This window comes from Emys orbicularis, chromosome 6, assembly GCF_028017835.1.
Source record: "Emys orbicularis isolate rEmyOrb1 chromosome 6, rEmyOrb1.hap1, whole genome shotgun sequence".
Classification (NCBI taxonomy): domain Eukaryota; kingdom Metazoa; phylum Chordata; order Testudines; family Emydidae; genus Emys; species Emys orbicularis.
The window spans coordinates 80,783,400-80,803,141 of NC_088688.1; the positions used below are offsets into that span (position 1 = coordinate 80,783,400).

At 43.2% G+C, this 19,742-nt stretch overlaps 1 protein-coding gene across 1 annotated transcript in view; it reads right to left on the reverse strand.

Moving 5' to 3' along the window:
* Positions 1-19,742, reverse strand: part of FBN2 (fibrillin 2) — a 260,834-nt gene that overhangs the window by 67,238 nt on the left and 173,854 nt on the right. The window contains exons 35-40 of the mRNA XM_065406785.1: positions 18,222-18,344; positions 14,589-14,711; positions 10,569-10,730; positions 9,339-9,407; positions 8,533-8,658; positions 772-897 (exon numbers count right to left, since the gene is read on the reverse strand). Of these exons, the coding sequence (XP_065262857.1) occupies positions 772-897; positions 8,533-8,658; positions 9,339-9,407; positions 10,569-10,730; positions 14,589-14,711; positions 18,222-18,344 (729 nt within the window). The remainder of the gene's footprint in view (positions 1-771; positions 898-8,532; positions 8,659-9,338; positions 9,408-10,568; positions 10,731-14,588; positions 14,712-18,221; positions 18,345-19,742) is intronic.

Genomic DNA, 19,742 nt, shown 5'->3' on the forward strand with positions numbered 1-19,742 from the left:
TTTTTGAACATTCCAAAAGGGGAAAATAAGGCAGGCTGCCTTTGGGTGACCCTAGGCCATGACGGGGTGCACCAGAAGCAGCTGGCACATTGTAGTAACCAACAAAGTAGTTCGGCCGAAAGTCAAATCCTTTCAACTACTGATCTAGCCACTGTGATTCATGAATTCTGACTCAGAGTGACCCTGAGACTGCAAGCAGCATACATTAAAAAAAACAAAAACAAAACAAAAAACGTTTTCTATAGATTAAATCACCTTAATTAAACTATACTTTGTCTCCCTATTACTTTGGCTGAGTGTATTTGTTCAAGCTGATACAGTTCCATCTCCATTCGGTCACGGATGTCTTACAAGAGAGAAAAATTTCAAAGAAACTAAAAAAAAAAAAAAGTAGATGTTCTTAAGACCCATTTCCTAGCAGACTCACCAACTGGAAGTCAAATATACATACAAAAAATTATGTGTGAAAATGAAAAGCTCTGACTTCTGTTAGAGAATAGAACACACGTAGTCATTTCATATTACTCTTTCATGGCTATCTGATGTGGCAGTTTTGCAATAAAGGTTAGAAAAGGTGATACTGTCTCAAGAGCTTTTAAGCATTGCAGTTGCAATCATTTAAGTTTAATGTTCTGATAAGGTACTTAAAAGAAGCTATACACTTCTAAGATTTCAAAGTCAGCCTTGTTGCAGGGAAGACTTTAAGCAGCCAGATGAGGTCCAAAACAGCTCTGAGCACTACAGCATGTCAGGTAAACAAGTTTTACATACCCATGCAATTGTGTCCTCCATTCACCTGCATGTATTCAGGAGGACAGATGCAGGTGTAGTTCCCCAGAGTGTTGTAGCAGGTCCCAGGGCCACAGACACCAGGATGTGCAACACACTCATCAATATCTAGAGAGAACAAATGAAAAAGTACAGTTCACAAAGAGACAAGAGGAACTTTCCCAAATAAATAATTATAAGAAATAAGTCCATATTAAACTACTCCAACATAGCAAAGAAGAAATATTTACAAAACACAGGGTGCATTGCTCAGCTTTGATTTAAACAGGCTTTTGTGGCAGCAGCTGAAATGTATTATTGTTCTCCTGTATGTTTGATTTCCTCCAATCCCTGAAGCAGAAGACAGCACTTGTCAAGAATTCAAGATTTGTTGAGGCTGAGTCACTTCCTGTCCCATCTACTCCACCAATGATGTGAACCTTAGTATTTCATTTGCCTGCCACTTCCAGAGGCATTTCAGTACCATTTTTTCCATCCCACCCCTCATTGTAAGCAATTAACTCCCTACTGTGATCCACCAACCCATGACCCTCTCTTCATTCAAATCCCTCCTTGAGATTCACTTCTACCATGGTGCCTAAAAGGAGAAAGTCAATATCTATTCAAAACACATTTTAGTAATGCACATGCATATGCTGAATAACCACATAATCTTGTTGCTGTAACCCTTGTTCTTCCTCACCCCATCTTTTTCCCTATTGTGTGTTACCCTCCATTATCACATTACAGCTACATTGATATTGTAACCTCAAAGGTATGGGCCTTATCTTTCTTTGTGGTGTGTAACCAGCATAGCATACTCCATAGCTACATCTGAAACAAGAGCTTCCACTACAAACGCAATTTTGCCCTCTCTCTTCACCTAAACGCAGTGAATATAGGAATGTTGGCCTCAGAATTGGTAGGCTGGTCAGAAGTTGCAGTAGCATTTTTCCTAACAAATTTGAAATGATTTGAAGAAGCGGTAACTAATTTATGACATCCTAAAACAGAGATCATGACAGTTAAAAATCCTTTTAACTTTTTTGAAACTTGGTAGCAAACAATCTGCCCAAAAAACCAAAGATGGGGAGAAATAAAACGTAGTTTACTGAACTTACCTAGCTGAGATCTACTACAAAAGAACAAAGTTTAGTTACTTAAAACTCTCATTTGCCAACTTATTAACATTTAAATATACTAACATCAGAATTGCTCCAATGAGTATAAAGTATGCCAGCAAATGATTGCGGAGACCCAAGCACTGATTTCAAAACAATAGTAAGTCTCTGTCCCTTTTCCATGCAAAGACAGACCTCAAAATGTAAGCCAATCCTGAGGGAAAATTTTTCTAATACAATTCAAGTTAATCAGACAAATTGTACATAAAATAAGATACATTTTAAAAGGTTGTCACCAGCTAAACTAGTCTTCTAAAATGTATTTATTTCCACCAGCGCCAGGCTTGAGAATAGAAAGTGGGAGACAATTAAAAGTTTACTGGATTCGTATACTCCAGGGAAGAATGTTCCTTGCTACGGTGCCCTCACAAGCCCCGGCTAGCCCACTATTTCCACACCCCACCACCTCCCATTGTTGACTATCTAAAAAGTGCTCACTTCCTACAGTCCTTGAAGTACATTGGAGATGCAAGTGTGGGGGAAGGAGACTGGAGGGACATTGAAGCAGCAGAGCAGAGGGCAATGTAGAAGGGGGACATGAAGGGTGCTGGCAGAGTGGGGAACAGTGATAGAAAATGAAGGGGAGCATAGGACAAGATTAACACGGGATTATGTGGCAGCAGGGGGGGGGGGCAATAAGGCAATAGAGAACTATTGATATTTCACCCTTCCTATAGACTTAAGAATGTAGTCTGGAGCCCGTTTCTAAGTCTTAATGCCCACCAGCACCTTGAAAACATTGGGACACATGCTGAAGACATCCCATCCCCTTGCAAGCCTTAGACATCTTGTTAAGGCCCTAAAAACTCCCTCAACCTCAGGGATCCTTCTTAGGCTCACCACACTTGATAAGCATAAATAGGCTTTAATCCGCCTCACAAATCTAAATATCTTAGTTGGGTGAGGAATAACAATCCTGTTTAGACTTGTCAGAATGAATGGGATTCCTAGTATTTGCTGAGGTATGAGGGGGATTTGGAATGAGGGGGGTAACTACAAAAAGTCACCATGGAGGTGGAGGGCCTGAGATAAGCCACATAAGACTTCTGGAGGGGAGGTAGGCCAAGAGTTTCTTAAGGTCTAGAGAGGCTGATGGGGCCTGACAAGCTCCCTACACAGCTTGCAGGGCTGGGGTTAGGGGAACCTACAATATGCCTCATAAGATTTGTCTAGGTTTGATGCACTTACTCAGAAGGAGTCTTAGGCCTTGTCTACACTACGAGAGTACTTCGATTTTAGTTAATTCGACTATGTGGAATCGATATTACTAAGTCGAACGTGTGTGTCCACACTAAGGACAGTAATTCGACTTTGTGAGACTTTGTGAGTCCACACTAACGGGGCAAGCGTCGACATTGGAAGCGGTGCACTGTGGGCAGCTATCCCACAGTTCCCGCAGTCCCCCCTGCCCATTGGAATTCTGGGTCGAGCCCCAAATGCCTTCTGGGTAAAAAAATGTGTCGAGGGTGCTTTTGGGCGCCTGTCGTCATCCGTCCGTCACTCAAGCCCTCCCTCCCTCCCTCCCTCCCTGAAAGCGCCGGCGGGAAATCAGTTCGCGCGCTTTTCTGATTACTGACAGCGCGGACGCCACAGCAGTGCAAGCATGGATCCCGCTGCGACCATCGCTGCAGTTGTGGCAGTTCTCAACGCCTCGCAGCTTCTCCTCCACCTGTACCAGAGGCAGCTGCAGATCAATCATGAGAGGAGGCTACGGCACTACCGTGACGGCATGAAGTCGGACACTAGCTCCGACCTCTCTGAGAACATGAGACCCAGCGCCCAGGACATCTCGCTGTCACTGGGTCTTGTTGATACTGTTGAACGGCGATTCTGGGCCCGTGAAACCAGCACGGAATGGTGGGACCGCATAGTGCTGCAGGTCTGGGATGAATCCCAGTGGCTGCGCAACTTTCGCATGCGGAAGGGGACTTTCCTCGAACTGTGTGAGTTGCTGTCCCCTTCCCTGAAGCGAAAGGACACCCGGATGCGGGCAGCCCTGACTGTCCAGAAGCGAGTGGCCATAGCCCTCTGGAAGCTCGCAACGCCAGACAGCTACCGGTCCGTCGCTAACCAGTTTGGCGTGGGCAAGTCTACCGTGGGGGTTGCTGTTATGCAAGTAGCCAGGGCAATCGTCAAGCTACTGCTATCTAAGGTAGTGACCCTGGGAAACGTGGAGCTCATCAGAGATGGCTTTGCCGAGATGGGATTCCCAAACTGCGGTGGGGCTATAGATGGGACTCACATCCCTATCCTGGCACCGGACCACCAGGCTAGCCAGTACATCAACCGGAAGGGCTACTTTTCCATGGTGCTGCAAGCACTGGTGGACCATCGGGGACGTTTTACCAATATCTACGTTGGATGGCCTGGCAAGGTTCGTGACGCTAGGGTGTTCAGGAACTCTGGTCTGTGTAGACGGCTGCAGGAAGGTCTTTACTTCCCGGACCACAAAGTAACTGTTGGGGATGTGGAGATGCCTACAGTCATCCTCGGGGACCCTGCATACCCGCTAATGCCCTGGCTCATGAAGCCCTACACTGGCGCACTGGACTCAGGGAAAGAACTATTCAACTACCGGCTCAGCAAGTGCAGAATGGTGGTGGAGTGTGCTTTTGGCCGTCTCAAGGGGAGATGGAGAAGCCTACTCACTCGCTGTGATCTCAGCGAGACCAATATCCCGATTGTGATAGCTGCTTGCTGTGTGCTCCACAATTTGTGTGAGAGCAAGGGGGAGACCTATATGTCGGGGTGGGAGGTTGAGGCAAATAGCCTGGCTTCTGATTACGTCCAGCCAGACAGCAGGGCGATTAGAAGATCACAGCGGGACGCGCTGTGCATCAGGGAGGCTTTGAAAGCCAGGTTCCTGACTGAACAGGGTCTCCAGTGACTTTTTACTTTGTGGACACAGATGCTGAACCTGCCCCCGTTTCTTTACCCAGTTACTGTTGACTATCCTTCCAAGTTACATACCCCCTTCCCCACCTTCCCAACAAATAAAATCTGTTCTGTTCTGTTAATGCACAAGGTTCTCTTTTTTACTGTTTTCGCGGGAATGTTTTAAACCGGGGACGCAGACTGTGGCGGGGGGCGGGCTTAGTGTTTTGATGCAAATGATGCTTCTAAAGTCCGGGAATGACAGGCTCCGCAGTGCTGGATTGGTTGTTTCAACGCAGCCTGCCAGCAGTCCTGGGCGGGACTGGATGTATGTGTCGGCCAAGTGACTTTCTGGCAGGGGGCGGAGGGTAACAGATCCCCTGCTGCGTGGCTCTGTGATCCAGGATAAGGACCGCGGCATAGGATCTCTAACTGCCCTCCCCCGACACAAAGTCACAGATCAACCCCCTCGCACCCCAGAACAAGAAAACCGCCTCCCAGACTGACCAGGGTAACTGGTGACTGTGCTGTGTATGTGTCCTGATGCTGGACCTGCCCCTGCCTCTGTAGCCTGCTACAGATGACTGTCCTGTCCAAGTAACAAACCCCTTCCCCCCCTTCAGACACAATCCCCTCCAAAAGACACTCTCGGAAACAGTACTTAACAGAAACAGATGTTTTATTGTGAACCGCACATGAAAAGGGGGGGGGGGGGGAGGAAACTTGGACATGGGCTAGTGTGAGATGGGTAGGAAAGGACTTTTCAAACTTTGGAACGAGAGCCTTCCATTGCTGCAGCAGTGTGCAGTGGCCGACTGACAGTTTTAACGGACCTTGCCGCCCCTCCTTCTTTGTACTTTTGGTGAGGGGGGTGTGGGACTTGGTGGCGGGGGAGGGCGGTTAGAGATAGACAGCAGCAGTGCTCTGTCCTCCTGCCTCCGGTCTTGCAGAACATCCACTAGGCGCCGGAGCGTCTCCGTTTGCTCCCTCATTAGTCCAAGCAGGGTTTGAGTAGCCTGCTGGTCCTCCTGGCGCCACCTCTCCTCCCGTTGCATGACTGCTCTGTGCATTTGTGACAAGTTCTCCCTCCACTGTGTCGTCTGGGCTGCCTGCTCTCGTGAGCACTCCATAAGTTCATAAAACATGTCTTCACGAGTTTTTCTCTTCCTTCTTCTAATCTGCGCTAGCCTCTGGGAGTGTGATGCCAGGCTGGGTTGGGAGACAGTCGCAGATGTGTCTGTGGGAATGGGAAAAAGGGAGTAAATTCCTGAGACAGATAAATGAAGTTGCTAACAAAGAGCATAGTCTTTCTCTGTGAACAACACCATGCACTGCACCTTTCACATGCGCACTCAGGACAAGGTCGAATTTTCGGCCCTCGCCTTATGTGTCTGGGGTCCTGCAGTTGCGATCAGAGAAGCGTTGCAGGACACCTCTACTTCTGCTGCAGGAAAACATGGTAAGCCGTAGACTTGTGGCAGCTTAAACATGTAATAGTAGCACTGGGCTCCTTTCGCACTGAATGCAAGGCCACTCTCTGCTGGCAGCAATCAGGGAAGCATGAGCTCTGCCCCTGTCCCACCACCTCGCGGCTGTCCCCGGGAAAGATCCCTGTATGCTGCCCCTCTGCCGCCTCCACAGCGTGGCTGTAAAGCAGTCCCAATACTAACATTCCCCTCCCTAATTTAAAGCAGGGCGTCATGTGTGACATAACACTCATGAGGATCTCGGAGACCGAGAGGGGAAGGATGCTGCGTGAAAGCATGCAGAGGCCTGGGCCGTATGCCGCCATGCTGTGCCGCGCACTGATCCCCGACTACCTGATGGACTCATGGCGTGGGAACGTGTGTTACCACGGGGGACCAAACAAGATCGCCCTGCCATTGAACCTCGTGCGCATGCTGGAGCGGTACCTGCAGGAGAGCTATGCCGAGCTATCCCAGGAGGACTGTCTGTCCATTCCCGGGCACATTGACCGCCTTTTCATTTAAGTTCAGCATAACGGACTACAGAGTGGAGCGTCCTGTGGTGGACTAATCATGAATATCCGGACAGTACTTGATTTTCTATATATAGTTAGGAGTAAATAGTTCACTAAGCCAACCAAATCATGAACAACAAATTACTAATATAGTTAATATTCCTGTTTTGTTATAAATAAAAGTTTCTATGTTTAAATGAGTGACTGAAAAGCCCATTCTTAACAATATAAATATTCCACTTATGTTAAAATGAAATGTTTAGATGTTTAAAGCACTCACTGCTTGATCCTTCCCCTGATTCGGTGTCCGGGGTAAGGGCTGTGGACGGTTGGTAGGGGATCTCGGTAAGGGTGATGAAGAGCTCCTGGCTGTCGTTGAAATCAGCGGTGCAAGCGCTGTCGACTGCCTCGTCCTCCTCATCTCCTTCCTCATCTTCCCCGTCACCTAACATTTCCGAGGAGGAACCGGCCGTGGACAATATCCCATCCTCGGAGTCCACGGTCACTGGTGGGGTAGTGGTGGCGGCCGCACCTAGGATGGAATGCAGTGCCTCGTAGAAACGTGATGTGTGGGGCTGGGATCCGGAGCGTCGGTTTGCCTCTTTGGTTTTTTGGTAGCCTTGTCTCAGCTCCTTGATTTTCACGCGGCACTGCGTTGCATCCCGGCTGTATCCTCTCTCTGCCATGGCTTTAGAGATCTTCTCGTAGATCTTTGCATTCCTTCTTTTGGAGCGCAGCTCTGAAAGCACGGACTCATCGCCCCACACAGCGATGAGATCCAAGACTTCCCGATCAGTCCATGCTGGGGCCCTCTTTCTATTAGATTGCACGGCCAACTCTGCTGGAGAGCTCTGCATCGTTGCCAGTGCTGCTGAGCTCTCCACGCTGTCCAAACAGAAAATGAGATTCAAACTGGCCAGACAGGAAAAGGAATTCAAATTTTCCCGGGGCTTTTCCTGTGTGGCTGGTCAGAGCATCCGAGCTCGAAGTGCTGTCCAGAGCGTCAACAGAGTGGTGCACTGTGGGATAGCTCCCGGAGCTATTACCGTCGATTTCCATCCACACCTAGCCTAATTCGATATTGCCATTTCGAATTTAGCGCTACTCCTCTCGTTTTCGAGGATTACAGAAGTCGAATTTAAAAGAGCTCTATTTCGAACTAAGTAGCTTCCTGGTGTGGACGGGTGCAGGGTTAATTCGATGTAACGGCGCTAAATTCGATATAAGCTCCTAGTGTAGACCAGGCCTTACTCTTGTACACCTCCTAACATCTGCAGGAAAGGGGTAATGGATCTAAGGATGAAGAGGAGCAAGGGAGCATCACACAGGGTCTAGATGGGGTAGCAGCAGGCTCTGAGGTGTTTCCAGTTCTTAGATCAACCCTAGCATGAACACCCCCCCCCCCCAAACATTCCCACTTGACAGAAAAACAATGAGGAAACATCACAAGGTGAAGCTTGTGAAGTTGCACACACATTTTCCTTGTTAGTGTCAGTACCACAAACATTGCATGTTCGTGTTTACAAACAAGAGAGACAATATATTAGGGAATCATAATAGCTAAGAAGATTACCCTTACACTCTGTATGGAAAATGAATCTGTAATCAACTACTCTCTATGTATGAAATATTCTGCATCAGGAGAAAACAAACTCTGAAAGACCAAAATATTTGCAAACATGCAAACAAGTGTGTATTGGTGTGGGACAAGGTACTGCAGAATTTCACCTTCACAGATCCGTGTTTCTTCACTGAGGTAGTAGCCTTGTGGACATTCACACTGGAAGCTGCCAAAAGTATTGATGCAGTTTCCACCTTGACAGAGACCTGGCAACTCCTGGCATTCATCGATATCTGCAAAGGGAGAAAAGGCCATATTCTTACTCTGAAATGTAAAGAAACAAGAGATCTTAACCATTCCATTGGAATGTTACGTGCTAGTAACTGTTAATCTTCACTGGGTTTTTTCCCTTCTAAATCTGCACTTTATTATCAAAGGGAAGAGGGTTTGTGATTATCCCACATATTCTATAGCACATTTTCAGCAAGATGAACGTAAGGAGTTTAGCTTCCATGATCGTTTATGGGAGTTTGGTATCTAACGCTTCATTCCTGCATGCTGACAGTGCATGGGAAATTCACTGGGACCAGGCTTTCACTCTATGATAGATGTTTGCAGCAACATTAACCTTCCACTGATTAAACCATGATTTTTGTAGGTCGTCTCATGCTTTGGGGGGCAAATGTTGAAGGCCTGTTCAATAAATGAGGTGGACAAAATATATGTAAATCTGTTTCACCTATAAAACACCAAATTTACTTACTCAAATGGGTTTTGAGTATCCTTATTGAGTAACTGCTCGCACAAGCATCAGTTTGAACTTGCCACTCTAGTATTATTGATGTTAATAAGTGGTTTTCCGATGCAATGAATGTGAACACTTCGTCAGTGATCATCCTATTGTGCAAACTTTTGAAAATGTCACCTTTTGTAAAGTAGCAACCATAACAGCCATTATTCAGGATGAACTCACCTTCTAAGATAATAGTGATGGGATTTGGTCTGAATCCCTCACCCCCTGGACACAGAGTATTATATTCCGCTAGGGGGGAAAAAAAGGCTATTACTTATTTGTAGAATAAAACACTGGTATTAAGGAATTTTTTTATATAATTTATAATTTCATTGGTATTTTAATGCCATTATTATTTCTTATTTGTATTACAGTAGCACCAAGAAGCCCCAGTCAAAGATCTGGACCCCATTGTGCTACGCTCTGTACAAACATAGTGCACAAACATGGTCCCTGCCCCTTGTCGCTTAACTTTTTTTAACCTAACAGCACCCTGAACTGCAACGACATACACTACAAATAGTCACTGGACTAATCACAGTGCATAAAGTCAAGAAAGTGGATAGACTTTGCAGGATAGAAGCCTAAGATAACACTGGTAACCATGCACACATGAGGCCTTAACCTGTAAGCTCCTGTAAGGCAGGGACTGTGTCTTCTTTGCATAATGCCTAGTATAAAGTGGCTCCCATCTTAACTAGGGCCTAGAAATTATTACTTCTGTACAATAGAGATGAGTATTTGTTAAAATTAGACTGTACAGTATTATAACTTAATAAATAATAAAACAATAATGCTTCGTACTTACATTGCACTATTCATACCTAAAACCTTGAGTGCTTTCAAAGGTAAGTATCATTGGGCAAAATTACTGAGGCACTTTTGAAAATTTTATCCAGTGATGCTCACTTTCATAAAGCACTTGGCGTTTTCTGGATAAGAAGCATGATGTTAAGCACCAACCATTATTACTTGTATTCCTCACCTGCAAAAATGCAGTTAATGGATACAATTTTAAGAGCACCTAAGTGTGAAAGTTACTTAGGCATGTTTGAAAATGTTATCCATTATTCCCATTTTTGCAAGGGAAAATGAGGCACAGAAAAGTGATTTGTCAAAGGTCACCCAGTGATGGCTTGATTTTGGTCCCATTGACCTCACTGGTGCAGGAACAGGCACTGAGGCAGAGCTGGGAACAAAACTCAGGTCTCTTGATTCTGAGGTCCGTGGCCTATGCATCACCTCTGAGAATAAGATGGAGAGCTTCTTCAACAATCAGACCGTTAGAGAATAAGCTTATGAAGTAATTTGCCAGATATTTTCATAGTCTGTTTATGGTCATACGCTAAATGATTATAAGTACATTTTCATATTTGCACCTTTTGTAAGAAAGTTTAAAAAAATGCTTACTGCTGTTTACAGGGGGACAAGTCTCACAGGGGATCCCCCAGGCCTTCCCCAAAGAGCAGCAGCATGAGGAGCGACTGACTCCAACGCCGATTTCAGTGTTACAGGATAGGCTCCCATCCCCTCGGGGTCCATATTTCAGGTAACAATTGCCAATACGATTATCTACATGTAAAACACATTCAACTATAGTTGCACTTTCCGGCCTAGATGAAGGAACGATCAGACAATCATATTAATACTTGCTACTAGTGGATGGCAGGCCCAGGCTACAGTATCCTTCTGAGTTACTGGTAAGGTAAAAAAGCTAATGCACATTAATATTCAGGGGTATCAAGAGAAATGACACGGTGAGGGTCAACAAAGCTGCTTCTTCTTAAAGTATTTAGGTGTTTGCATGTCTTCAAAGTTCACAGCATATACTGGTATAGCACTTTTACTATTCCCAGTATTTTAATATGGGGAATGGAAAATTTCTTACCATAGTTTTCTTTTTATTAGTAGCTCCTCCCCCTTATGCTCCATGAATGGCAATGATTCTTCCCTGTGGAATTCAGAGGAGTGCCAGTGTTGCTCCTGGGGGCGGGAATACAGGACACAACCTCAAGCCACCAGAAGAGTGCTTCAAACTCTTTAGAAACTCTTCAACAATTGGTTATTGGCAGTAAGACAATAATCTGAAACTGCATTAATTAACTTTAAGAGAATTTTGTGTATTAGTAGTATTCCTTTAGACTTTTAAAAAAAAATTGTTACAAACTATAGCTTGGCCGCTAAAATAACTAGGGTTGGTAGAATGAGGAAGGACACTTTTAACAGAAAGAAAATTATGGTAAGGAATTTTCCATTCTCCTGTGTAGATTCTCCCCTCATTCTTCACTAAGGGGAAATAGCAAGTAGTGAATCAGAGTAGGGAAGGAACTGGCCCATGAAGCACTTTACCACTAAAGGATTACTCTACAGAGAAATAGAAACCCACTTTGTAGAAGTTGGTAAATGCATTGTATGAGGATCACAATGCTGCTCTGCAATTCTTCTCTGATAAGGCCGAGACTCTTCCTCTTTGTGTTACCACTAGAGACATTGCAGATGGAGTCTTGATTGTCTCATGGAACAGTTTCCCAGATGTCTAAATAAATGAATGAATTTTCTGATTGAGAACTGTCTAGATACCAAAACTGTATCAATCACCCTAACAGACAATTCCTGTTGAATTACGCTTCATTTTCATTAGCGCTTAAAATTTCAATCAGAGATGGTCTCAGCATCTCAGGATGAAGAATGGTGAAATGGTCTAATCTTTTCTCCAGGTGCTTTGGCTGGCATTATCAAGTCCAAAAATTAGTGCGGATCTAGCAGGATGACCAAGGTTTTTTCTTTTCTTATTTTTGGTTTCAGATTACCCTTCACATGAACTGCCTTGCAAAACACAAGATTCTTCTCTGTCAAAGACATTATTTCCATTGCTTCTGAGAAGGACTTTGAATTCTGGTTTATCCCTGGTTTTTGTTCATACACATCAATGGTGGTGCCATTGAAGAGAACCGGAAAGTGGTATCCTTTGAGGAAATGTGTGGACATTTTCAGCACAAACTGTGCATTCAAGATGGATGATGCTTTCCTTTTCTTGGTGAGGTCCCATAACTCCTGTTATTTGTCTTCCAGTTACACTCCCCATCCTGTAAGGCTTTCTTCCACAGTGTGTATATATAAGAGTTCAGAATATAAATTGGGTTAGGTTTCAGCATGTCCTCTGGACTCATCTGCCTGTGATGACTTGGGTTGATTTTCTACTATCTACAGGCATACAGATAACTTCTGTGTAGCCACTGAGACTGGGAGCATTGCTCTCGTATGGTCTATGGGATCTTTTGGGGGGAAAAAGCCCTTCTGAAAGGTGAACAATGTCTTCTTCTGATGAGATTAGGACTGCACTGATTTTTACTATCTGCGCTAGTTCCCACAGTTTATGAAAATTCTACAGTATATGTTTTATTTAACATGGTAGTTTTAGCCAGCAGTTCCCATTCAGATCCTATGATGTCCTCAAAGATCAAGCGCATGGGAAATGCTGTATCCAACTTTATTTGGAGAGGAAGATATTTTCCCTTAGTTTTGAAAACTCCTTCCTCTTTTTGGTCTGTTTATGGGTATTATCTTGCAGGTTACAGTATTACAGTACTTAGGTAGAGAAAGCTCTCCTGAGTGTCCATCTTTAGAGTTCACAGTATGAATCATATAGTTCATCCTCCAGGAGAAGAGCTGCTGGAGAAGGAAAATGAGGAAGGATGATAATGATTATTTTATATTATTAGCAAATTTCTAATGAACTATTGCTTCTCCACCCCAAAGGGCTGTATTTGTTTTAAAAAGTGCTTCCCGCAGTAGCACACTAATCTAAATTTTATCCATGGAAAAGGATTTCTCACTTATCCTTCTGTAATCCTGTACGGGAGCAGCTGCATAGGAAATTGAGTTCTTACTTCTGACTTCTGGTTTGGGTACAAACTCTGGATGAATCCTGGAGCTCTTGCTCAAGTTCCCCATGCCAGAACTGTGGTTCCAGAGGAGGGCTGAGCCCCAAAACACAGATCCAACTCAAGGACCCATGTTCTGGCAGATTGAGGGTCAGCTGGCAACAGGCAGGGCAGGACTCACCCTCAGAAGCTTCTGAAAAGCTGCCTGACAGAAGCCTCTGGCTGAGGGAGGCCTGAGGGATCCTAGAAGAAATGTTCTGCACCAGAGGACCCAGAAGATTAGATTCTCAGTGCTCCAGTGAGTCCTCAGCTCATGAGCTGGAAAGGGGAACTAGACACTGAAATGTGATTTCAACGGCTCAAAAAATGAATAAAAATTGAGTCTGGGATTTTCAAAATAATCTTGTAGAGTCAGGCACCCAAATCTGACTGAAATTCAAAGGGAGTTGGGTACCTAACTTCCTTAGGTACCTTTGAAAATTGCAGCCTGAAACTGTAAAATAAATTGGTTGGGATAAGCTGAGCTGCCAACTTGTTCTGCTGCTGGTGGCCTGAGGTGTAGAGTGGGGCTTGGTCCTGGAACCCTGAGCAATGACAGTGAGCCCCTTTGAATTCTACAGGGAAAAGTAGAACGAAGGAAGAGCTGAGCAGCAGAATCCATTCTGACAGGACTTCACATTTCTTTAACAAAAGTTTTAATCAGGTTTTATTTATTTGACTTAGACCAATAGCAATCATCATCATAATTTTTTAAATTACTACAGATATAAATGCTTTAAAAAAAAAAAAAAAAAAAAAAAAAAAAAACCAAGACATCCCCAGAAAGCAAAGTGAAAAGGCCTTTGGTGCCATTTCCAATCTGAAAGGTTAAATGATTTACCCAAGTTCACTCAATAAGTCTGTGACACCATTACTGGAAGTCAAGCAATTTAGGTGCTAGTGTAAGTATTGTAATCACAAGACTATCTTTCTATATCATGTTGCAAAGCGACAAGTAAACATAAGCTTACTTTAAGCCAGAGTACACCAGAGGGAATTACACAAACTGCATTGAAGTGTGTCTTTCACAGGTTGGTTTCAATCCAAATGGCTACTGCATGGAGTTCTAATTCAGATACAGGTTTAACCACATCAGTGAGCCAAGTCTTGAAAATCTACTTCAGAGGAAGTGTACATCAACCCCATGAGAACTCTTAGATTTAAAACTCAATTACTAAAATAAGAAACATGGGTCCATCCAGAAAATGGAATCAATAATGCAAATAACAAACACTCTGGTATATACAGAACATATATTTTAAGAAAATGGACAATGTTTATAGTATTTAAAACTGGTAAATCTATATTTAGGAGCATGGTTTGATATCTAACATGACAGTAACAGATTCATATTTTCTGGACCAAAATCTGCACTCATTGATTTTGAACAGGATGCAAAACAAGGCAAAATTTGGCCCTCTATCTTTAGAAATGATCTAGTATCAGTACAAGAGGCCTCTCGATCCACTTCTATGGGTCATACTTATTTGAAATAGTTTTCACTTACCCACACAACCTACTCCAGTTGGGTTCAGCTGGAAATCTGGTGGGCAGTTACACTCATACCTCCCAGGCGTATTCACACAGAGACCATTAACACAGTTAATGGGATCAGCACACTCATCAATATCTAAAATGGGAAAGCTACATTTGTAATCTGTTGATTTAATGGAGGAACGATGTGGGGAACGATGTGAGGGTATGATTCAAATGAGAGAGAGAAAGATAAACCTTTTATTTTTAGCTGAAGTTGAAGCAATTACAGTTCATGAAACACTCAGGAACAATTTCTACAGTTGCACATTTAATAGAAACATTACTTTTGTCCAGTTCTTAATTTAACCAAAATACCATATAGCCCTACATAGTAGAGCCCTGCATGGGACTGTTTTTCTATCCTGTTTCCCCCGCTTCCACACTGTTTCTTACATTTTTATCCCTCTCCCATCTGCAAAACCTTAGACCCAACAAGAGAGAGAGATTCCCCGAGGCCACTAAACAAAAAACAAAAGTGGTCAGTTAATATATAAATAAAATTCAGACAATTTTTACAACTAAAAGAATAAAACAAATCTTGCTTAAACCATGTAAAAATATTTTAACTCCTTATAATAGACATCAAATCTCGTTCTAAACCTCACATAAATTTAAGTATTAAAAGTTTAAAAGTTTTTTCCCGCAATTACTGCAGTCTGGTTTTTTTTTGCCCACCTAATCACATCTGCAACAAAATACATTTTACCCACTCCTGCTATTATGGACCCGCAGGATCCCAGTCCCGGGGCAGGGCTCTGCTATATAGCACTTTGTCCAATTGAGGAAACAATGCATAGTACCAATTTCTGCTGGAGGACATAATACAGCTTTAATTAACCAGGAGACTTGGTTGACTGGATAAACTAGGTTATATGATTTCTAGTACTGAGTAAATAAGGCAATGCTGGAAGTCCCAAAGTGTTTGGAAAAAATTGCAATGTTGTAAACGAGTTCTTTCTAATTATAGATCTCATTAAAATATTACTCTGCATATTAGTAGCATGTCTGAGAAATCCATGTAAGGAGTATATCACAATTGCATGATCGGCAAACAATAATAATTGAGGCAATTCAAGAAAATGGAACATCAAATAAAATGAATGAGATGGGGCCCACTCTTACTTGAAGTATCTAAGCTGCATAACATATGACAATGTGTGAATTATACTGCTATAACAGAATGATTGTGTCTGCCATGCACAATGGAGGGCCTTCTATATCGGACATTGCTGCTGTCTGCACCCTGCATCGCCCCCCACCCTCTTTTATTTAAAGAGCGAGTTTAAAAAAAAAATTCTTTTTATTATAAAACTTTGATTCTGTACCACTTCCAATATGAGTACAGTTTGGTCCAGACTTCTAAAAATAAACTGTAGACGCTTTACCCATTCTCAGTTTTGTGAAGCATTTCATGTTGCTCCTCCACACTTACAACTGCTCTTCCAATGCATCAAGGAACTTCCTTGTCTTCCTTCAAATCCCTCCTTAAAACTCACTTTTTTTGTTTAGGCTTTCATCACTGATCTCTTCAGAATCTGCTCCCACTCTTACAATGCAAACACTTTAAGTATTAGGGTATCTGTCTAAACTGGAACAGACGAGCCTCATGGACCATGTTTAATTCTATGTCTGCAAAGCACCATGTACATTTATAGAATGATGCTCCATACATATTAATGAATAGTGAACATTTAAAAAAAAGTTAACTTCCTTAGTGCACATTTGTCCACATCCGGCACTTATCAAACAGAGAACAAGTATTAGATTGAAAGAAGGATTGCTGAAACAACTCAGCCAGGATTGAGGCCCATTACCAGAGATATTTTTTGAATGTTTATAATAAATCCAGCTAGTATCTTAATTAAATTGTATATGAATACTTAAGAACTACCATATTCATTCTCTTTTGTTCTTATTTAAAATGCACATGCACACACACATATATGAATGTTTACACATACATGCTCACAAAAAAATTCTGTTTGGAGGTGTAGGTAGGTTGAAGGAAAGGGTGACTAAGTCTGGAATATAGATGAAAACATAGGAAAAAACATTTTTGGGGGGGTACTTGTTTTCTTAAATACTATTCTTTGAGCTTGAATCTTTTAATTGTACATAGTTAAAAAGAGTTAAAAATAGTTTAAAATGTATCCATTTAGTCATCAACTGATTTTACCATGTTCATGCAGTAAGGACAATGGAAAAATAGATGAATTGGTACAGTAACTCCTCGCTTAACGTTGTAGTTATGTTCCTGAAAAATGCGACATTAAGCGAAACGATGTTAAGCAAATCCAATTTCCCCATAAGGATGAATGTAAATAGACGGGGTTAGGTTCCAGGGAAATTTTTTTCACCAGACAAAAAACTATACATATATATATAGTTCCGAGCCTGTATTGGTGGATCCCGCGCTTCTGGGAGGATTCAGAAACTCGATAAGGCCCCAATGTGACTTCCCTTTCTCAATGTAGTGGCAAGAGTCACAGCCTATTGAGTATCAGGGGGTAGCCGTTTTAGTCTGGATCTGTAAAAAGCGATAAAGAGTCCTGTGGCACCTTATAGACTAACAGACGTATTGGAGCACAAGCTTTCGTGGGTGTATATCCACTTCATCAGATGCATGTATTGTATCAGCCTATTGAGTTACTTTCATCACCGGCCAGTATGGGAGTTGGGAAGGGGGAATACCCCCCAGTCTCTGTTGCTCCGTAGAGCTCAGTAGGCGCAGTTCGGCCTCCTGCCTGGACCGACTCCTGCTTCCCTTCTCCAGGGGATCTCCATAGAGTATGGGGGTGGGGAGGGGGATCCCGGGCCTGCCCTCTACTCTGAGTTCCAGCCCAGGGACCCTAATGGTAGCAGCTGTTGTTGGCTTTCCCTTCACCACTGACTCTGCTTTGATTCCCTGGGCCACTTCCCCCGTGGTCCCCTTTTCCTAGCTTCAGCCTTATCTCAGGATTCAGCAATGCTTCCTCTCCTCCAGCTCCTTTCACCTCGGCTCCCCAGAGGGCACTGGAAGGAGAGCTTTTAAACAGTATAAGTGGGATCAGGAAGTTGAGACAGCAGCTGCAGCCAGCAAGCTCCCTCCGTCCTGACCCTGTCATGTGTCCCCCCTGCTCTATGGGTGGGGTAAGCGGGGGGCAGGAGCAGGGGGGAGGGGGACACCCTGACATCAGCCCCTCGCTTCCCCTCCTGCACAGCAAGCAGGAGGCTCCCAGGAGCAGCTCCAAGGCAGAGGGCAGGAGCAGCACAGGACAGTGGGGGGAGGGACAGCTGAACTGCGGACAATTGATAGCCTGCTGGGCGGCTGCCGCACAGGGAATTTAGGGGAGCTGATGGGGGGGGGGGGCAGAGCTGCCAGTCCATCCTGGTTCCAAGCCCCCACCAGCTGGCTGCAACAGGCTGCTCTTCCTGCAAGCAGTGGACAAAGCAGGCGGCTGCTAAACAACATTATAAGGGAGCATTGTGCAACTTTAAACGAGCATGTTCTCTAATTGATCAGCAACGTAACAACATTAACCGGGATGACTTTAAGTAAGGTGTTACTGGACATTAAACTCCTCTTTGAAAGACCTGCCACATTTCTGTATAGAATTGGATATACCTGTACAGTTTCCTCCAGTTCTATCCAGTTCATAGCCATCATCGCAGATACAGTGAAACATGCCTGGTAAGTTATTGCAGGTACCAAAAACACAAATGTTCTGGAAGGTGCATTCATCAATATCTGAAGGAATAGAGGAAGAGCAATTAGTTACAGCTCATCATAGTAGCACCCACTATCTTAAGAACAACTAAAAACACTCAAAGAACACATAAAACACTAATAGAATTTCTGGAAAATCAGATACACCGCTTGTATACTTTAAAAGTTAAACATAGGAATTTTTGAGGAGTAGCTTTAAAGACACCACATCACTTATTCCTGTCATATTTGTTATAATAATTTTCAGATATAAAGTGAACGTTCAGTATTTCTATTTGCCAAGAAAAGTTGTGCTATCAGGAATGAATCCCCCAGATTCCAAATGGAAAAAAAAAGATTTTAAAATCAAAATACTATTAAATGACTTTTTAGAAATATACAAAAAAGAAAAAAGAAAAGAAAAGCACATCATTAAACAAATGCAAATGATAGGGATTGATCATTTGCCATGCTCCTAGTTTCCAGCATGTAGGTAAGCATGTGTGTAAGGTTCACCAAACTCCCCTTGAAAGAATGCAAAGTACACCAAAAAGAGAGCAGTAGGCTGGTCACTCCCTAGTTCCTGCGTTGACATACCCATAGTGTTCCCATCTTTCCAGAGACACTATGGATATGTCTACATAGCAACTAGACACCCGCAGCTGGTCTGTGCCAACTGACTCAGGCTCATGGGGCTCAAGCTGCGGGACTGTTTCATTGCTATGTATACTTCCGGGCTTGGCCTGGAGCACGAGATCTGAGACCCTCCCAGCTCAAAAGCCTCAGTTGGCTGGCACAGGCCAGCCGCAAGTGTCTAGCTGCCATGTAGACATACCCTCCAAGAGTAAACTGGAGATATGGACATAGCCTCCACCTAGTTTCATAAACACCTGGAAAATGAAGAAGGCAAATTAAAGCAAGTCCAGGCTGTTTTAATATGTCTGCACGTGTGCATCAGGGTAAATAAAAATTGAAAATTAAAAAAAAATAAAAATGAATTTAATTTAAATCAAATACAGGTTTATATTTTAAAATATACCTATTTAAAATTAAAGTTGAAATTGACAACCTATTTTAAGGCCTAACCTTAGTATAATATATTAAAATAATTTAAACTGAATACAAAAATAATATTCAGTAGCACATGTTTTAGAATTGGTAGAAGTCACTGGCTAAGCACCAGAATTTGTTGAAGTGCTAAACAAGCATAGGGCAGAAGTAGCCTCTTCTGTAGGTGCAGAGAGAATATTTTCTTCATTTCAGTTTATTCAACTAGTTCATTCAAAGGTAATAAACCAACTGGAAGTTGAAAAAGCAGGAAAACTTGTTTTCCTTCTCCAATCTATTAATAAAAATGAGATGTGAGAGGGTGAGATCTACTAGTTCTAAAATCTCAAAAATCAGCTCAATTCACTAACTACAAATAATACTTCCATTTGT